The sequence below is a fragment of the Myotis davidii genome, unplaced genomic scaffold, assembly GCF_000327345.1.
Source record: "Myotis davidii unplaced genomic scaffold, ASM32734v1 scaffold496, whole genome shotgun sequence".
In the NCBI taxonomy this organism is placed as follows: Eukaryota; Metazoa; Chordata; class Mammalia; order Chiroptera; family Vespertilionidae; genus Myotis; species Myotis davidii.
Genome location: NW_006289398.1, coordinates 1398909 through 1416391, shown reverse-complemented (window position 1 = coordinate 1416391; position 17483 = coordinate 1398909). Strand labels below are relative to the sequence as shown.

The window sequence follows — 17483 nt, the reverse complement described above, 5'->3', positions numbered from 1 at the left end:
GTTCTCCCTTCATGATCTACAATAATAATTTGCTTCATGTTGATATTTACTGCTGTGTTTCTGACAATTACCTGAAAGAGAAGTTGGGGTGCTTCACTGGGCTGGAAAAAGTTTAGCTAAATCAGAAAGCAGGTCTAATTAAGCAAGTTTATCTATATATATAAAGCTCTCACTGGCACCAATCACACACGTGTGTTTTGATCTGTCATTGTCAATCATGAATTTGGTTGACATATCTATTATAGAGAAAGGGCGAATAGTGATATTAAAATATTTCTTTAATTGATTTTCTTTCAATTTGCATGAATCCGTGCACTGGGCCACTAGTTTCTTATAAAATATAAGAATGAACTATCCTTTTTAAAGTTTCTCAGCCCTCACACAAATATAAAAAGTTATTTAACCATGTATTTGTAAGTCGTGTTACTGAGAAATATTCCCCAAGATTTGCAGCTTGCCATGTGGGATTGAATAGCTTGAAGGTAATTTAAAGGTGGTATGGTAATACTACTAATTGAAGGATTGGAACCACTTATGAGAATTAGATAGGGCCCAGCTGGCCTGGCTCAGTGGTTGAGCGTTGACCTATGAACTAGGACAGAGGTCGGCAAACTCATTAGTCAACAGAGCCAAATATCAACAGTACAATGATTGAAATTTCTTTTGAGAGCCACATTTTTTAAACTTAAACTATATAGGTAGGTACATTGTCATTAACTTAATTAGGGTACTCCTAAGGCTTAGGAAGAGCCACACTCAAGGGGCCAAAGAGCCGCATGTGGCTCGCGAGCCGCAGTTTGCCGACCACGGAACTAGGAGATTACAGTTCGATCCCTGGTCAGGGCACATGCCTGAGTTGTGACTCGATCCGCAGTGTGGGGCATGCAGGAGGCAGCCAATCAATGAGTTCCTCTCATCATTGATATTTCTATCTCCTTCCTTCCTCTCTGTAACCAATACAAATATATTTAAAAAATAATTATATAGGAAATTATGTTTTCTTCCTGCAATATTTAAGACATGGGGACTGCACTGGTAGAAAGCACTCATTTCAAGCTCCTGGTTGGCTCTAACTCCTAGCCGCTTGTGGCAGACCTGTGTGACTAGGTAGACTTTTACTACGGGTTATAGTACCACACTATATATGGTGTACAGTAAAACATATATACCATATATAAAAAATGAAATTACTTTTTAAACTTACGACATCTGTACCCCAGAAATTTCTGATTTGCAAGTCTTTTGAAAACATTACAAGGATGTACGTCAGATGGAATTGCTCATGTTATTCCAGATATGTTTGCTATCATTGTTGTTATTGGGTGTAGACCAAAGAGCCTGGGAAATAATCCTGTGGTTGGCATTTAAAACCAAAACAAAACAAAAACTGGTATCTTTCTCCCTTTTCCATTATGCTTGTAGCTCTTGTTATGAATTCTGGTAATAAATTACTTAATTGAAGTCTTGTAGTTTATGATGTCCCCTGGCAGGAAAGTCTTGAAAATATTTTACTGTTATAGCAAATTTTGCACTAAGTCATATTTCAAAGAGTCATTAGTAAAAGTTCTGGAAAAAGAACAGTCACCATCAAGTGATATGTTACCAAAAGATGGATTGCTACTATTTTAAATGATTTAGTTGTGCCAATTATATGGGCTTTTTATGAGTTATGCCCTACATGATTTCCAGTACAACTTTGATTTTAAATGTAAACAACATTTATTTAAACATTTAATTCACTCCTAATGTAAATACTAAGTTGTTCTGTGTTCTTGTAAGATTTTTCTTTAAATGTCAGAAATTGTCTATATATAGGCACATTCTGCATTGAAATCAGTGAAATAATTTTCTTCCCTCCTTTTGGTGACAGTGTTTCGGTTTCCTTAGTGATTAGAAAGGTACTACTTACGAAATTAGGCACAGGCCATAATAGATTCTTCTCTAAGTGAAACATTTGATCTGTTCTCAGCCCTCACACAAGTATACTTAGCATATATATATATACACACACACACACACACACACACACACACGCACCCTGTGTAGATTTTGTTGTCTATTATAAATTAAATGCACAACTACTTTAAGGTATGCCAGAGTACCAATGAAAAGCAGACTTTAAAATATTTTGGATGATGAGAGGGCCTTATGGTTTCATGCAATCTAGGTTTATTGTTTTAAGAGCTTTAAGATAAATTCATTATCAGCTCAAAATGACCAATTGCGACCTATCTAGATATGCAGAAATAAGATATCCTTACACTTTTAATTTCCTGATTTTTTTAAGCTTGTGTTAAAACATCAGTGATGCAATTTTTAAAAATTATCTTTCCTGTGAATGTGGCATGTTATAGTACTCATCGATGTCATGGAATTTTCTTCTTTTAGAATCCTGTTCAAAAGATCCCTGATTCTCATGAGATAACGCTAAAGCATGGCACTAAAACAGTAAGTTTAAAACTTTTGAGTATTTTCTCTCAATAACAGGGCTCTTAAAGAAAAGTGAACTACAAAGATAACGTGTATTAAGAATACAATCAACTGATAACACAAACACTGTAGACATTAAGAAAAGATTATTTTTCTCTTCAGCCAAAATAGCCATTGAGTTTCATTTAAGATAGGGACAATTATTGTTGTTATTGTTGGCTTTAAAACCTCCTCTTCTCTGATATAAGAACATTACAAGTGAAAGAAAGAAATGAAACTCAAGTACAGTTTTCTTTTTTATGGTTTGGGAAAATTTCTCATTACTCTTAGCTTTATTTTTATATCAGTAAAAACCTGAATTAATTTTTCAGATGAATGTTGAGATAAGAAGTGAACATAAAATAGTCACTGTATTGTTCTAAGTTTGTATTACTGAGATGTATAGATTATTTTTTATATTGTTATATTTATTTAAAAGTTAAGATGAAATAATTTTATCTTAGTACAAAACCCATTAAAAAGTGGTAGTTGAATGAATGAAATTTGCTTATAAATTAATAAAAGAATAAAATTATCTTGCTTTCTCTTTATAATTAAGCTACCTTTTTCTAGTTGCCTGACATGTAAAGAAGTAAGAAAACACATCCAATATGAGTGTGAAACATCAATAAATAGAAATAGGCCTAGAAATGCCATAAATAATATAATTAATAGACAAAGATATTAACAGTGACGTTCTCACTAAATTTTTTGCTTTTGAAAATACTGTTTTCATAAAAATATTTATTAAATGTTATTTTAAATGAAGCACACAATAAATAATTTAAAATGCCTTAGTTTCAATTTCTACTATGATAAATGTTGGTACATATGACTGACATAAACTACTGCATTTTGGGATCCTCCATGGATTTTAAGAATGTAGTCTTGTGCGGAAACCCGTTTGGCTCAGTGGATAGAGCGTCGGCCTGTGGACTGAAAGGTCCCAGGTTCGATTCTGGTCAAGGGCATGTACCTGGGTTGCGGGCACATCCCCAGTAGGAGATGTGCAGGAGGCAGCTGATCGATGTTTCTCTCTCATCGATGTTTCTAACTCTCTCCCTCCCTTCCACTCTATAAAAAATCAATAAAATATATTTTAAAAAAAAGAAAGAATGTAGTCTTGAAACTAAAGTGTTTAAGAGTTACTGCCTTAAGAAATTATTTCTAAATAATTATTGATATTACTAGAGGCCCAATGCATGAAATTCGTGAAAGAGTAGGCCTTTCTTGCCCTGGCTGCCGGCACCGGCTTCCCTCTGGCACCAGGGACCTGGGCTTCCCTTGCAGCCCTGGCTTTGTCCAGAAGGTCGTCTGGAAGGATGTCTGATCTAATTAGCATATTGTGCTTTTATCGTTATAGATATTTACACTAGAGGCCCAGTGCATGAAATTCGTGCACTTGGGGGGCAGGGAGGGGCCCCTCAGCTCAGCCTGCGCCTTCTCACAGTCTGGGAGCCCTCAGGGCATGCAGTCCTAAGCTGGCAGTCAGACATTCTTAGTGCTGCCTCAGAGGCAGGAAAGGTTCCCACTACCACTGCTGCACTCACCAGCCATGAGCCTGGCTCAGGGCTTCTGGCTGAGCAGCGCTCCCCCTGTGGGAGTGCACTGACCATCATGAGGCAGCTCCTGTGTTGAGCGTCTGCCCCCTGGTTGTCAGTGCGCGTCATAGTGACCAGTCGTTCCTCCATTCGGTTGATTTGCATATTAATCTTTTATTATATAGGATTTTATTAAATCAGACTTCTGGTATTTTTATCCTGAAATTGTGACAATATTTTACCAATATCATATTTTTAAGTATAAGGACAATAATTGTAGACTGTTAGTACTTAAAAGGAAACTTTCCTACCATTTATGATCAGTTATAATGTTAGTTGAATTTCATAAAAATAATTATTTAAGGTAATATGCTGAGTCATTTAGTGATGTGCACAAGATAATTTCTACTTTGTCCTACTTTGTTAAATAGATTTCTTAAAGTTACCATTATTACTCATTTTGGTAATTTTATTTTAATTAAATTTATTGGGATGACATTGGTTGATGTGTTCTTCATTTTGTGATAAACTGTCTTGAAAGGTTTCCTCTAAATTATTTATTTATTTATTTTTAATATATATTTTTTTTAATTGATTTTTTACAGAGAGGAAGGGAGAGAGATAGTCAGAAACATCGATGAGAGAGAAACATCAATCAGCTGCCTCCTGCACACCCCCTATTGGGGATGTGCCCGCACCCCAGATACATGCCCTTGACCGGAATCAAACCTGGGACCTTTCAGTCCGCAGGCCGACGCTCTATCCACTGAGCCAAACCGGTTTCGGCTAAATTATTTATTGAAAAACTGAATTGTTTGTGAGATTTCTACTTATATACTAAAGCAACTTAGTTTAGCATGTGGAATTGCAATGATAGCTATTCTGGGTACATGGTAGATAAGTTGGGACAAAGCTGGATATTTGAGAAATTAGAATATTTTCTTTTTATTATTTGAAAAGAAATTATACTCCTAATTCCAAAATCAAATAATAAAGGAGGTGTTGTCCATTCTCACTTTTCAGAAGTAGCAACTCTTGTTGATATATATGTCCAATGCCTTGAAGATGGGAGGTGAAGTTAGAGGAAGGAAGTGGGGGTCATAATAGACTATAAGTAGCTTTCCCCAATGAATTTTTTTTTTTTTAACCAGGTTTCTGCTTTGGGTCTGGACCCCTCAGGTGCCCGCTTGGTGACTGGAGGATATGACTATGATGTTAAGTTTTGGGATTTTGCTGGAATGGACGCTTCTTTTAAGGCATTTCGATCCCTTCAACCCTGTGAATGGTATGTATCGCTCAACTTAATACTTTCACATTTTAAGACAGAGTGCTGTTCTTACTTGAATTCTATCTAAAATGGTTTGTACCAGAATACAGGAGGTTTATATAACTGAACACTACTTCCATTATTCAAATGAAAGTAAAATGTACCTTAATTTTTTTGTTTAGTTTCATTAACCTACATTTTAAGACATTTCTTGTCTTTTGTTGTTTTTTTGCAAAATATATTTTTATTGATTTCAAAGAGGAAGGGAAAGGGAGAGAAAAATAGAAACATTAATGATGAGACATAATCATTGATAGACTGCCTCCTGCACACCCCACACTGGGGATTGAGCCTGCAACCCAGGCATGTGCCCTGACTGGGAATCGAACTGGTTCATGGGTTGATGCTCAACCACTAAGCCACACCAGCCTGGCTGTTGTTTTAATCCTCACCTGATGATATGTTTTTTCCCCTTCATTGATTCTAGAGAGAGAGGATGGGCGAGGGAGAGAGATAGAAAGAAAGACAAAAGCATGGCTGCCTCTGTACATGCCCTGACCGGGGATCAAACCCGCAACCTGGGTATACACCCTGACCAGAATCGAACCTGGGACTCTTTGGTGCCTGGGACAACACTCTAACCGCCTAGCAACCTGGTCAGGGCTAACTGTTTCTTTATCTCCAGTATTTCTGGTAGAAGATTCAAAGGTTTGATTATCATTCGTATTTGATCACATCAGGTGGCAAGTATTGTCTAGTTGTTGTCACTATTAGTGACTATCAATTAAAGTTGGTTCTTGAATTAAATTGGTAACATCTGATTTCTCCATTGTAAAGTTAATTTTATATACTTGAGATGGGCAGGAACTTTGTGGGGACATACTTTGGTACAATGTAAATATCCAGATTCTTGCCATCCCTTCACTTAAAGTTTAGTGTCCATTAATTATTTGTACCTAAATCAGTTATCTCAGTGAGGGTTGTATCTAATTAGATGATTAGATGATATTCTAATTTTATTATTTCATCTATGTTTTCTGGCATTTTTCTAAAAGAACTTTTATTTATTAACCAATATGATTTGGTTCTCCTGAAATACAGTTTGTACTGGAAAAGCAGGAGAAATGCTTAGTTATTTCCCTCTAATTACCCATTTTTAGCTTAAGGATTACTGATGATAAATGAGTGGTTACTGTTATTGATGTTGATGATGTTTTTTTTTTTTACTTTTTCTTTTCTGAGTGTGTCAGTATTTATGATTTTAAAATGTTCATGTGTTTCAGTCAATTGCAGTCATTATTCTTTTTGATATTTAAATTGTCCCAGATTCGGGCATTGGGAGTTCCTGATTGCTATGTAGTTTTGACATGACCTCATTAGTCTTTAAAAGCTTATTTTCTGGCATGACATGAATGTACCAGACTTCCTGGTACATTCCCTTCCAAGTCCTGGAGTCAGCATGTCCCATGGAGGTCTATTTTTTTTAAGTGGAAATGGTATTTAGAGACCAAATCTGAATGTTACACATGCTCATTGATATGAGGGTATTATTGTTTCTTGACCTTTTCTGTGGAAAGAGGTGGAAAATACTGTTACATGTGTGTGCATGCATGTGTCTTTAAATGACAAGATCAGGCCTGGCCATTGTGACTCACTTAGTTGGAGCATTGTCCCATGCACCAAAAGGTTGCCAGTTTGATTCCTGGTCAGGGCACATGCCTGAGTTGTGGACTCAATCTCTGGTGGGTGTACAGGAGGCAGCTGATCACTGTTTCTCTGTCATCGATGTTTCTTTCTCTCTTTCTCTCTCCCTTTCCCTTCCCTCTCTCTCAAATCAATTTTTAAAATAATTAAATGAAGAACATTTAAAAATGACAAGATCATTGATATTTTCATTTCAAAATTTTAGTAAACTTTAAAATTTCAGAATATTTTTTAATTTACAGAAAGCTGCAAAGATAGTTCAGAATTCAGGTATACCCCTAACCCAGTTTCTTCTGTTGTTAACATTCTACATTTGTGACAACTAAACCAGTGTTGGTACATTGACTCCAAATTTTTATTTATATACTTATTTCTTGAAACTCCAAACTTTTAGATTTCACTTTTTTTTTAAACTAATATCCCTTCCAAGATACTACATTACATTTAGTCTTCATAATAGTTTCTCAGTCTTTCCTTGTTTCTCATGACCTTGACAGCTTTGAGGTGTACTGGTCAGGCATTTTGTAGAAAGTCACTCGATTTTTTTAAAAAAATGTTTTTCTTATAGTTAGACTGGTGATGTGGGTTTTTGGGCTGAATATGACAGAGGTGAAGTACCTTTGTTATCACATATCATGTGTACATGCTATCATGTTTTTAAAAAATACATATTTTTATTTCAGAGAGAACGGGAGAGAGAGAGAGGTAGAAACATTAGTGATGAGAAAGGAGCATCACACCCCCAACCAGGATTGAGCACACACCTCGGCATGTGCCCCAACTGGGAATTGAACCATGACCTCCTGGTTCATAGGACAATGCTCAACCTCTGAGCCACACCGGCCAGGCATGCTATTGTGTTTTTAAGTTTCTCTACTGTACCATTTTTCACTCCCCTTTTTATATGCTAATTCTTTGGAAGCAAGTTAATAAATGCTGCGCACACTTGGGAGAGTTGAAATATTAAGCTTTATTTCCTAGAGAAGGTGGTGTTTACATAAACTACTTGGAATTCTTCTATAAGGAAGAATTGTCTCTTTCCCCCACATATTTACTTATTTAATCAGGTTTTTCCTACCAGTGTGGACTACTGCCTATTTATTTCCTTCCTTAGGTTGTATGCCAATACTTAGTTACTTATTATGTGGCTCAGATTGTGTCAGTTGTGCCTATTGGGAGCTATTTCAGTTTGGCTCTTAGGTCCCTTTCTTTGACATGCTTTTTTATTTTTTGAGTACTTCCTTACTTTTGGTACTATAAGATGCCCCAGACTCACCTTATATTTCTTCCTGCCCCAGTCCTAGAATCAGTCAGATTTCCTAGGAGAATGATATCAGAAAACAAGAGCTAGGATCTCGTGTGCTTGTTGCTCTGGGGATGTCAGTGCATTTAGGCCTTTTCAGACAACAAAGCTAAAAGTATATGCATGGGTACTAACCTGTGCATGCACTAGGTCTGTAATTGTTTCTGTATCCTTTTGCATCCATTTTAAGCTACATAGGCGTTCATACTCATGTCTCTGACTCTAATCCAGTGCACATTGGTTCATTCTAGCCTTCCCTCTTCTTCCTCCTGGGAAATCTCCAACTTTCTGACAGTAAGAAACCTGACTCCCACCACCCATCCCTATGTGTATTTGTTTAACCCCAGTACAAATGTAATGCAGTTTCAGAATTGTGAATCTGTATCCCTGTTCCAATTTAAGTTTAACATTACAGAATGTTTACTTAAGGTTTACTTAATAGAATATGTTCTATTTCAAAGATAGAACATATTCTTGAGAAAAGACTTACGGGTCAAGAGCAGGGGTTGGCAAAATTTTCTGTAATGGGTCTGATATTAAGTATTTTAGGCCTTATAGGCCACAAATGATCTTTTACTATTTTCCTTGTGTGCCTGTCTGTATTATATACTATTAAATTTGGTTCACAATAACTTTTTTAAATAAAGGAAAAAGTGCAATATAGGTCTTTACATTTTTGGGGTTCAATTTCATTGTCTTTATTTTGGTAGCACATTATTTCAATTTTTGATTCCGACATCCAGCATATTAGTGATCAATCCTTGTTTTTGTTTTTGTTTTTTTGCCAATTTTTAGTTTGATAAATGTGCAATAAGTTGTCATTCAATTGATAACTGTTGAATATGGCAGTCAGACTTTGGTATGCCACTAGAAGCCTTTCTTTATGTTGACATTGATCTGTTACATAACTTTTTGCTTAGGTTCTTCATCCATATGAGAATCCCATGCATACCTATAACTCAGCTGAATTCTTCCATAACTTTTTTGTCACCATCTATGTTTTTCCTATATCATCTGCCAAGAAAACTTGAGGGAATTGGTAGATTGTCTTGAAGATATAAAAGCACAGGATGCTGTTTTCAGACCATCTCTTCACCTGAAGTAGCAGATGTCAGAATTTGGCTGATATCCAAGAGGCAGCATTATGGTGAATAAGTGGGTGTCAAAGAGGCATTCACACACAAAGGACCCCCAACTCAGGAGGGCAGCTAGAAGACCTGAGTATAGGGATGAGACTGAGGTATGGTGTGTGAATTTGGGGTACCTCTGATGAATTTCTCCAAAGGACTCTGGTGCTGCAGTGTTTTTAGCCTTGTTCTCACTCCCCTGGGACACCTTAAAGAGACTGATGTTAAATGTTTTCTTGATCTGCCATTATGAAAATCAGATTTTAAAATGTGCTTTTCTTTTATTGTTGCTCAACTTCTGTGTGGTGCATCTTCCATTTTTGGTATTTTGAAGTCTGTTTAATAATTTGTTTTGGACTTTTGCCCAGCATCAATATTAGATTTGTGGATCTCTAGTCTCTAATGTTTTCCTTTGTCCCACTTAGTGAAAATCAGTACCACATTTTCTCTCATCCAGTCTGCTAGTCATCTTTTATTTTCTCTGTTTCCTCACGGATTCTCAATAATTACCTAAATAGGTTTGAGTCACAATCCTTGGGATCACAAACCCTTCCTTCAGATGTATCTTCTATACCAGAAAAAATATAGATGGAGTAAAATTTTTCATAAAATATTAAGAATTTTTGGATTACTTACGTAACCCAATTTAAGAATTCTCTTTTACCCACTTAAAAACAGTTACTCTCAATTTCATTCTCTTTTTAAAACATTTAAAAAAAACATTTTAATTAAGTAATGCATATTATTTTCTTATACAGAAATTAAAACATTGCAGGTAAGACTAAAACTCTTCCTTGATTATCTTCATTTTAATCTCCTTCCTAGGTGAAATCACTGTTTTCATTATGGTATATATTCGTTGAGGTTTTTCCATGCAGTTATCAACAAATATCTGTACCTATCAAAGAATAGTATATACTTTATTTTGTTTTCATAAATACTATCAGATGGTTGTTATTCTACAATTTGTTTTTCTTTTGTACTTTGCAGTAGTTGCTTGGAGATTTTTAATATCACCACATGTATACTCTATTCTTCCTAAATGCTGCATAGCATACCATGTGAAACTTAACCAAAGTTCAGTGGTTTTGAAACTTTAATAGGCATTAGAACTATCTGAAGGGCTTGTTAAAATGTTAAAAGCTAGACTCCACGTTTAGAGTTTCTAATTCTTTGGATCCAGTGTAGTGCAAAAACTTGCGTTTCTAACAAGTTCCCAGGTGCATTACTTAATTAAAACTATATTATTTGTCTTTTATGCTGTAGAACAGTGATTGGCAAATTATGACCAGAGGGCCAAATCCAGTTCATGGATTTGTACGGCACTTGAACTAAGAATTTTACAATTTTAAAGGAATGTAAAACAAAGTACAACAAAGAATATATGGCAGATACCGTGTGTGGCCTGCGAAGCTTAAACTACTTACAGAAAAAGTGTGCTGACCGCTACTGTAGAACCTCTTTACAACCCCCTTGCTACTTTACTCTCCTTGTCTGGTGTTAAACAGGCTGACTAGTTACAGCTCCTCACTTCCTTAAACATAGCATCTTGTAGCTCAGTGGTTCTCAACCTTCTGGCCCTTTAAATACAGTTCCTCATGTTGTGACCCAACCATAAAATTATTTTCATTGCTACTTCATAACTGTAATGTTGCTACTGTTATGAATTGTAATGTAAATATCTGATATGCAGGATGGTCTTAGGCGACCCCTGTAAAGGGTCGTTCAACCACCAAAGGGGTCGCGACCCACAGGTTGAGAACAGCTGTTGTAGCTCATGGGATGTGCCTGTGGTCTGAGGATTTTCCAGGGGCTGAGAGTGTCCCTCACAGGGGTGTCTCCTCTCTGACGGATGCTGTTTCAGGGCAGCGAGTCGCTAGGTTCTGCCTGGTTGGCACATCTTGGTTCCATCAACCCCATGTCATGTACTGAACACCCTTTTCAGCTGCAAGCGGTCTCGTGGTAACTGTTTCCACAAGGGCAGCCTTTCTCCTTTGAGGACCTGCTAACCCAGTAACTCGTGGTTTGTGGGATATTTTCACATAAGGCTCCTGTACCCTTTGGGGGAGGTTTTTCTAATCTCTCCGGTTCTTTTCTACCTTTCAGTTTCCAATTCCGCTATTTCTCCCCTCAGGCTCAAGGAGACCTGGGAAATACAGAAGTAGTAACAGTAGTGACTATCGCTGTGCGAGGTACCTGTCCGTGTCCTAGTTTCACTTCCCACTCAGCCCTACACATGTGGTTCCTCCTGGTTTCCCGTGGAGGAAACCAGGACTTGGACAAGCTGTCCCCTCACACATGAACTCTGTCGCAGCTCCGCGCAGTACTGCCGTTTGGTCCCATCCACTGACTCCAGAAAAATGGGGAGACTGAGGCTCTTGGGGTGGAGGGCTTGGTTTGCATCCACAGCCAGTTAGCAGCAGGGATGGAGTCCCTGGCCTCCGGACTCACATTCCGCTGTGCTTTTCACACCTTGGCTCCACAGCCCCAAGTGACAGCCCCAGACAGCTGTGTTTATCTGTCTTGCATGTCTCAGCTTGTTTTGCTAGCGGAGCAAAAACTACTTAAAAGGATCCTCAGTCTTCACCTTTCCATTCCCCTCCACTTCCACTCGAGCACTCCCCTGGCCCCATGAATAACTTCACAGAGAGAGTTGCCCAATGTTGCTAAGCCTTCCCGTGGAGGCAGTCACTCCCCAGAGGACTTTGCTTCCTCAGGACTCCAGTTGACTGTCAGGATTGGCTTTCCCTGCTCCTCTTTGATCGGAATCTTAGTTGTTGAGGCAGGAATTCGAGGAGCAGATGCTACACCCCTTGAACAAGCCCCTTTAATTCTCCTTAGTACTGTGTCTAATAACTCTTAATCCAGTCCTTTTAACTCTGTGGCTAGCAGAATTAGGAGTGAAGTGGGACAGGCATAGTGAGCTTGATGCTGAACATTTCACTTTAATGTTGGCAAAGAGAGAAACACAGACAGAGGGAAACATGAGTTTCCCTATAAAGTTAAAAGGGTAAGGTGAATATTAGTGCGGGTCACTGAGATTTTGTATTTCCTTCCAAGTGTAAAATCTGCTAGAGCAGGTAGCCAGAGAAAGGGAGCCACTGACTCTTTTTGCTGCCATGTCATCTTAAATTTCACTGTTATTTTAGATTTTCCTTCCCCTTTGGAAATGAAAATGATTCACCAGAAAAAACAAAATGATCGCTTATAGTACTTGATCTTTCATAGGGAAGAAAATAAAGACTTCCCCAAATGGGAGAACTGTAAACAAAGACATGCCTATGTGTGAACTGCCTCATTCTCTCCCTGCTTTACAGGACTTGGGCTCAGCAGTCTGAACTATCTAATTATCAAAGAGTGGATCTGTTTGTTTACATACAAAAAATATTGGACTAAACAACCTACATTTTTCTCAGTTTCAATTAATAGCTTGGAATTTGGTATATCAGTCCGGGTCTGATTAGGAGAGAGAAGTCACAGTAATTTGGATGGGAAAGTTTATAATAGAGAATTACTAACTGTAACAGAGGATTGGAGTATTGAGGGATTGGCTAGTAAAAAGTAAAGAAAACTCTAAAGACTATAGGAATAGCAGATAAAAAGAGCAACCACTAACTACCCTAGGGGAGAGAAATAAAATCTTCAAGGGAGAGGCCTCAAGACTGAGATCCGGACCTCATTTTAGAGAGCAAGGCTGTGGCTCACTGAATGATAAAGTGGTTGCTGTGCTGTTATGACAGCAGAACTTTCCAGGAACCTGACCCTCTAGGGTCCCCTCCTGAAAAGCCGCACAAGAGGTGCTGGGGAAGCTCCTGGTACTGCCAGCTGCGGTTGCCGTGCACTTCAGGAGCTGGGCAGTGGAGATGCTGCACAGACAGCAGGAGCTGGGCACAGGGAAGTCGAGTGCAGTGCAGGCGCCCACCTGGCGGAGTACTCCAGACCAGGAAGAAAGCCCTCCCCCTTCCCTGCTCTTCAGCGCTCTCTACCCATGCCCGCTGGCAAAGGGAACATCTTGGAAGGGCCCACATCCATTTCTGCAGAGCAGGCAGTGAAGGTTGACTTTTGTAGCTCAGAGGCAATAAATGGACAACTGGAACATTTGATCAAACATTTAGTTTATCTTATCGGTGCCTCCTTATGGACTTACATTTAAATGTGGGACCCTGGTCAGAATGTTGCTGAGGATGTCATTCCTTCCCAGGATGTGAGAGAGGCCAGGAGAGGTTTTTCTGTCTTAGGCAGGAAGGGCCCAGGTGGCAGCTCCACCTTTGCTTTTCTAGGTTCCTTTTTCATCAGCTGGTTTGGGAGCTTCTGTTCCTCATCCACCTGGACACTTTGACTTGGGCATGTGATGACATTCCTCACATTGTCAATCTCACCTCAGAGCCCACTAGATCTCTGTTTGAATGGTCTCTGCCAGTAGAGGCAGGATTGTGAATTAGAATTACGAGTGGCTTCTTGAAGAATAAATATTTCAAAAACGATCAGCTTGAATTTCAACATTTTAGGAGAGCTGGTCAGTATAAATTCTGAGCAGCAGTGTCTAGTTAGTGGTGGCTGGCAGAGAGGCATTTCATTGTAAATATCTGATCTGGATTTGGTAACTAACCAGGAAGAATAATACTATTGAGACCTAGCCAGACCCACATATATTTTAATTTTATATAATCTCTTTCTGAAGACAAAGTTATTTTCTGGAATACCCTTTTATTTCTCAATCTTGAAATTATAGACTTAGAAAGTAAATTGGACTAAATGATATAAAATTTTGTTAAGATTTTGTTATTTTTTTAAAGATTGACCTGTGAAGATAAATCATAAAGCAGGCTATAAAGACAGCTTAAAGAAAGATGTTTCCTGACCTCCTGGTAAATATATTTTATTGATTTTCTACAGAGAGGAAGGGAGAGGGATAGAGAGTTAGAAACATCGATGAGAGAGAAACATCGATCAGCTGCCTCTTGCACACTCCCTACTGGGTATGTGCCCGCAAAGAAGGTACCCTTGAGTCCGCAGGCCGATGCTCTATCCACTGAGCCAAATCGATTAGGGCAAAGATGTTTATTTTTATTTCTGATAGAGAACATCTATGTTTGGGGCCTTGATCATTAAGTTGGTTCTCCACAGAATTCTTTATGGGGTTGTTATCGATATCTACTTAAGGTGCATAATCTCTAGCTTTCCATTCACATTTGTTTGGAAATTTCTTTAGGAGAGCATGGCACCTGTACAACATACCTCTCAGATTGCTCTGCTGTGATGGTTTGCGTGCCATCTCTGATGAATGTTATGGACTGTTTTATAGAAAGGTGAATAAGAAGTTTTACTTAAGGAGTTTGTCTTTCCAAATTTGTGACTGAAAGCCACACGTAGGGGTTGCATAATGACTTAAAAAACATGCAAGGGCAACTAGGAAGATGGAGAAATTGCACTGCCATGTAATTAATTGCAAGAGTAGCCTCAACTGATCCTACAGGGGGAGCTGAAGCCAGACTAACCTTCCCAGATAACCCACATTGAAACAGACAGCTTGGACCATTTCACTGCTTGTCAGCCAGTCCTTGAATGTGGGCTGCTTTGGAGTGATAACAACCTTGGGTAAGGGAGTTCTCTGCAACTTGGGGAAATTCCTGAGGATTCCGTTGTTAGCCATCAGCAGGCCAAGTCCAGGGAGCTGGGTAATGAGTAACTTTGTTCCTGAAGGGGTAGATCTGCGTGGCACATCACAATGTTCACCACAGCCACAATGCCAGGATCAGTTTCAGTGGAGTGGTGAGGGTAGAAAGGATACTATAGTGCTAGAGAAATAAAGGCGGAGGTGAAAACTTGTTCGAACAGCAAACCTGTGAAGGGGAGGAGAGAGCCGATAGACGTTCCTGAGGAGATGGGAGAGGATGGGATCTAGCATGTATGTAGGCAGCAGATTTGCCTCGTATGGGAAGTGATTCGTTTCCAATATTGTAATCAAAGAGAAGGAAGAAGAGAGTTCAGGTACAAGGAAGTTTATAACATTACTGGGAGGAAGTTGAGGCAGTTCTTAATTTTAGAGTGGGAAGAATCAATAGCTGGAAGAGGGGGAGTTGGTTGGGTTAAAGGTTTAAAATGAGTAGAGCCCTAGCTGGTTAGAGCATTGGCCTGTGAACTGAAGGGTCATGGGTTCAATTCCTGATCAAGGGCATGTACCTCAAGGGCAGGCTCAATCTTCGGCCCCATTGGGGTGGTGGGGGAGGCAATCAATGGATATGTCTCTCGCACTTGAATGTTTCTCTCTCTCTCTCCCCCCCCTTTCCCTCTTTCTCCCTCTTTCTCCCTCTTTCTCCCTCTCTCTCCCTCTCTCTCCCTCTCTCCCTCTCCCTCTCTCCCTCTAGCCCCTCTAAAAAAATAAATGGGAAAAATATCCTATTGTGAGAATTAAAAAAATAAAACGAGTAGAGAAGACTTTAATAGATAGCTGTGGAGACTGGGAGAAGAGAACTAACACGGTAGCCGCTGGTGGTGAGGGTGCATTTGAGGATGGTGTTCCTGATTTTATAGAATTATCAATTTGTGCAGTTGTGTGACTTTTTCTATGATTGTACTTATTGTGGCTAAAGTATAAACGTTATGCTCAGTGTCTTACCAGACTACTTCTTTTTCTTTTGCATAGCCATCAGATCAAGTCATTGCAGTATAGTAACACAGGAGACATGATTCTTGTTGTATCTGGAAGCTCTCAAGCCAAAGTGATTGACAGAGATGGTTTTGAAGTAATGGAATGTATAAAAGGAGACCAGTATATTGTGGACATGGCCAACACCAAGGTAAGCATGAAACAGACTATTTCAGTGAATTTAATTAATTCAGCACACATTTATTAACAGTTCATTTGAGTTGCCGTAATTCACACAAAAGTTAGTATCTTGTTTTAAACCTAAACAGTTTATTATTTCTCACAATTCTGTGGATTGACCAGGAAGTTCTGCTTCATATTGTGTCAGCTGGGGCACTAGGATGGTTATAAAGTCCAAAAGGGCTTTATAACCAGATGGGTTCATGTGGGTGCTCTGTCCCATGGCATCTCTTTCTCCCCCTACTTCTCCGCCCCCCCACCCCCACTTTTTTTTTATACTAAAAGAATAAAGATTTTTATTAAGCATTGTAAGTTGCATTCAATAGCCTTCAATACACCACACCACAACCCATCTACAATCAGTCAAACCCAATGGCAGCTCATTCTTGCACAATCCTTGAGTTAGGGTAAAACTCCCTTCAATTTACTGTAAGATCCCACTCAGTTCTTGCGGGCAGGGATTGGGGAATTACATCTCGTTTCTTATCACTAATGTGTGATGAAGAGTATCAGGAGAATTATATGAAAACGAATAAGAAGTGATTCTGATTTCAAAGTACATTGTTTGGAAACATTAACAAAAACATCAAAATGATATAAGTATACCTGCTTCTACTAAATTCTTGATGGGAAAGTTCTCAAGAACAAGCAATTTGTTTCCTGTTATAGAAGAGGGTCACTCCCACTTCTCACATGTTTAGTTTGGGATTTCTCACAGTGTGGTATAGACTTAGTGGGGTTGGACTTTGTGCTTGATGACTGGCTTCCATGAAGGATGAACATGGAAGGTCTGGCTTTAAGTCTTGTGTAACATCACAGGGACAGTCCAAATTTGGGGAGAGGAGAGATAGACTCCACTAATTGATGTGTGAGTGCCAAGGTCACATTTGAAATATCTTGTGGGGAGGGAGATATGGAGGTAGCCATCTTTGGAAACACAGTCTACTATAAACCTACTATGTCCTAGGCTGTAGGACAAGAAGGAAAGAGGGTCTCATCAACCTTTTTGTTTTGTTTTGTTTTTTAATATATTTTTTATTGATTAAGATATTACATATGGGAGAGAGATAGAGAGTTAGAAAAATCGAAGAGAGAGAAACATCGACCAGCCGCCTCCCGCCCACTCACCACTGGGGATGTGCCCTCAACCAAGGCACACGCCCCTGACCGGACTCGAACCTGGGACCCTTGAGTCCGCAGGGCGACGCCCTATCCACTGAGCCAAACTGGCCAGGGCGAGATC

General features: G+C 38.9%; 1 protein-coding gene across 1 annotated transcript in view; it reads left to right on the top strand.

Moving 5' to 3' along the window:
- Positions 1–17483, top strand: part of WDR70 (WD repeat domain 70) — a gene marked incomplete at its 5' end in the record, with an annotated part of 225358 nt that overhangs the window by 58426 nt on the left and 149449 nt on the right. The window contains 3 exons of the mRNA XM_006761792.2: positions 2389–2448; positions 5162–5295; positions 16058–16211. Coding sequence (XP_006761855.1) covers positions 2389–2448; positions 5162–5295; positions 16058–16211 — 348 coding nt within the window. The remainder of the gene's footprint in view (positions 1–2388; positions 2449–5161; positions 5296–16057; positions 16212–17483) is intronic.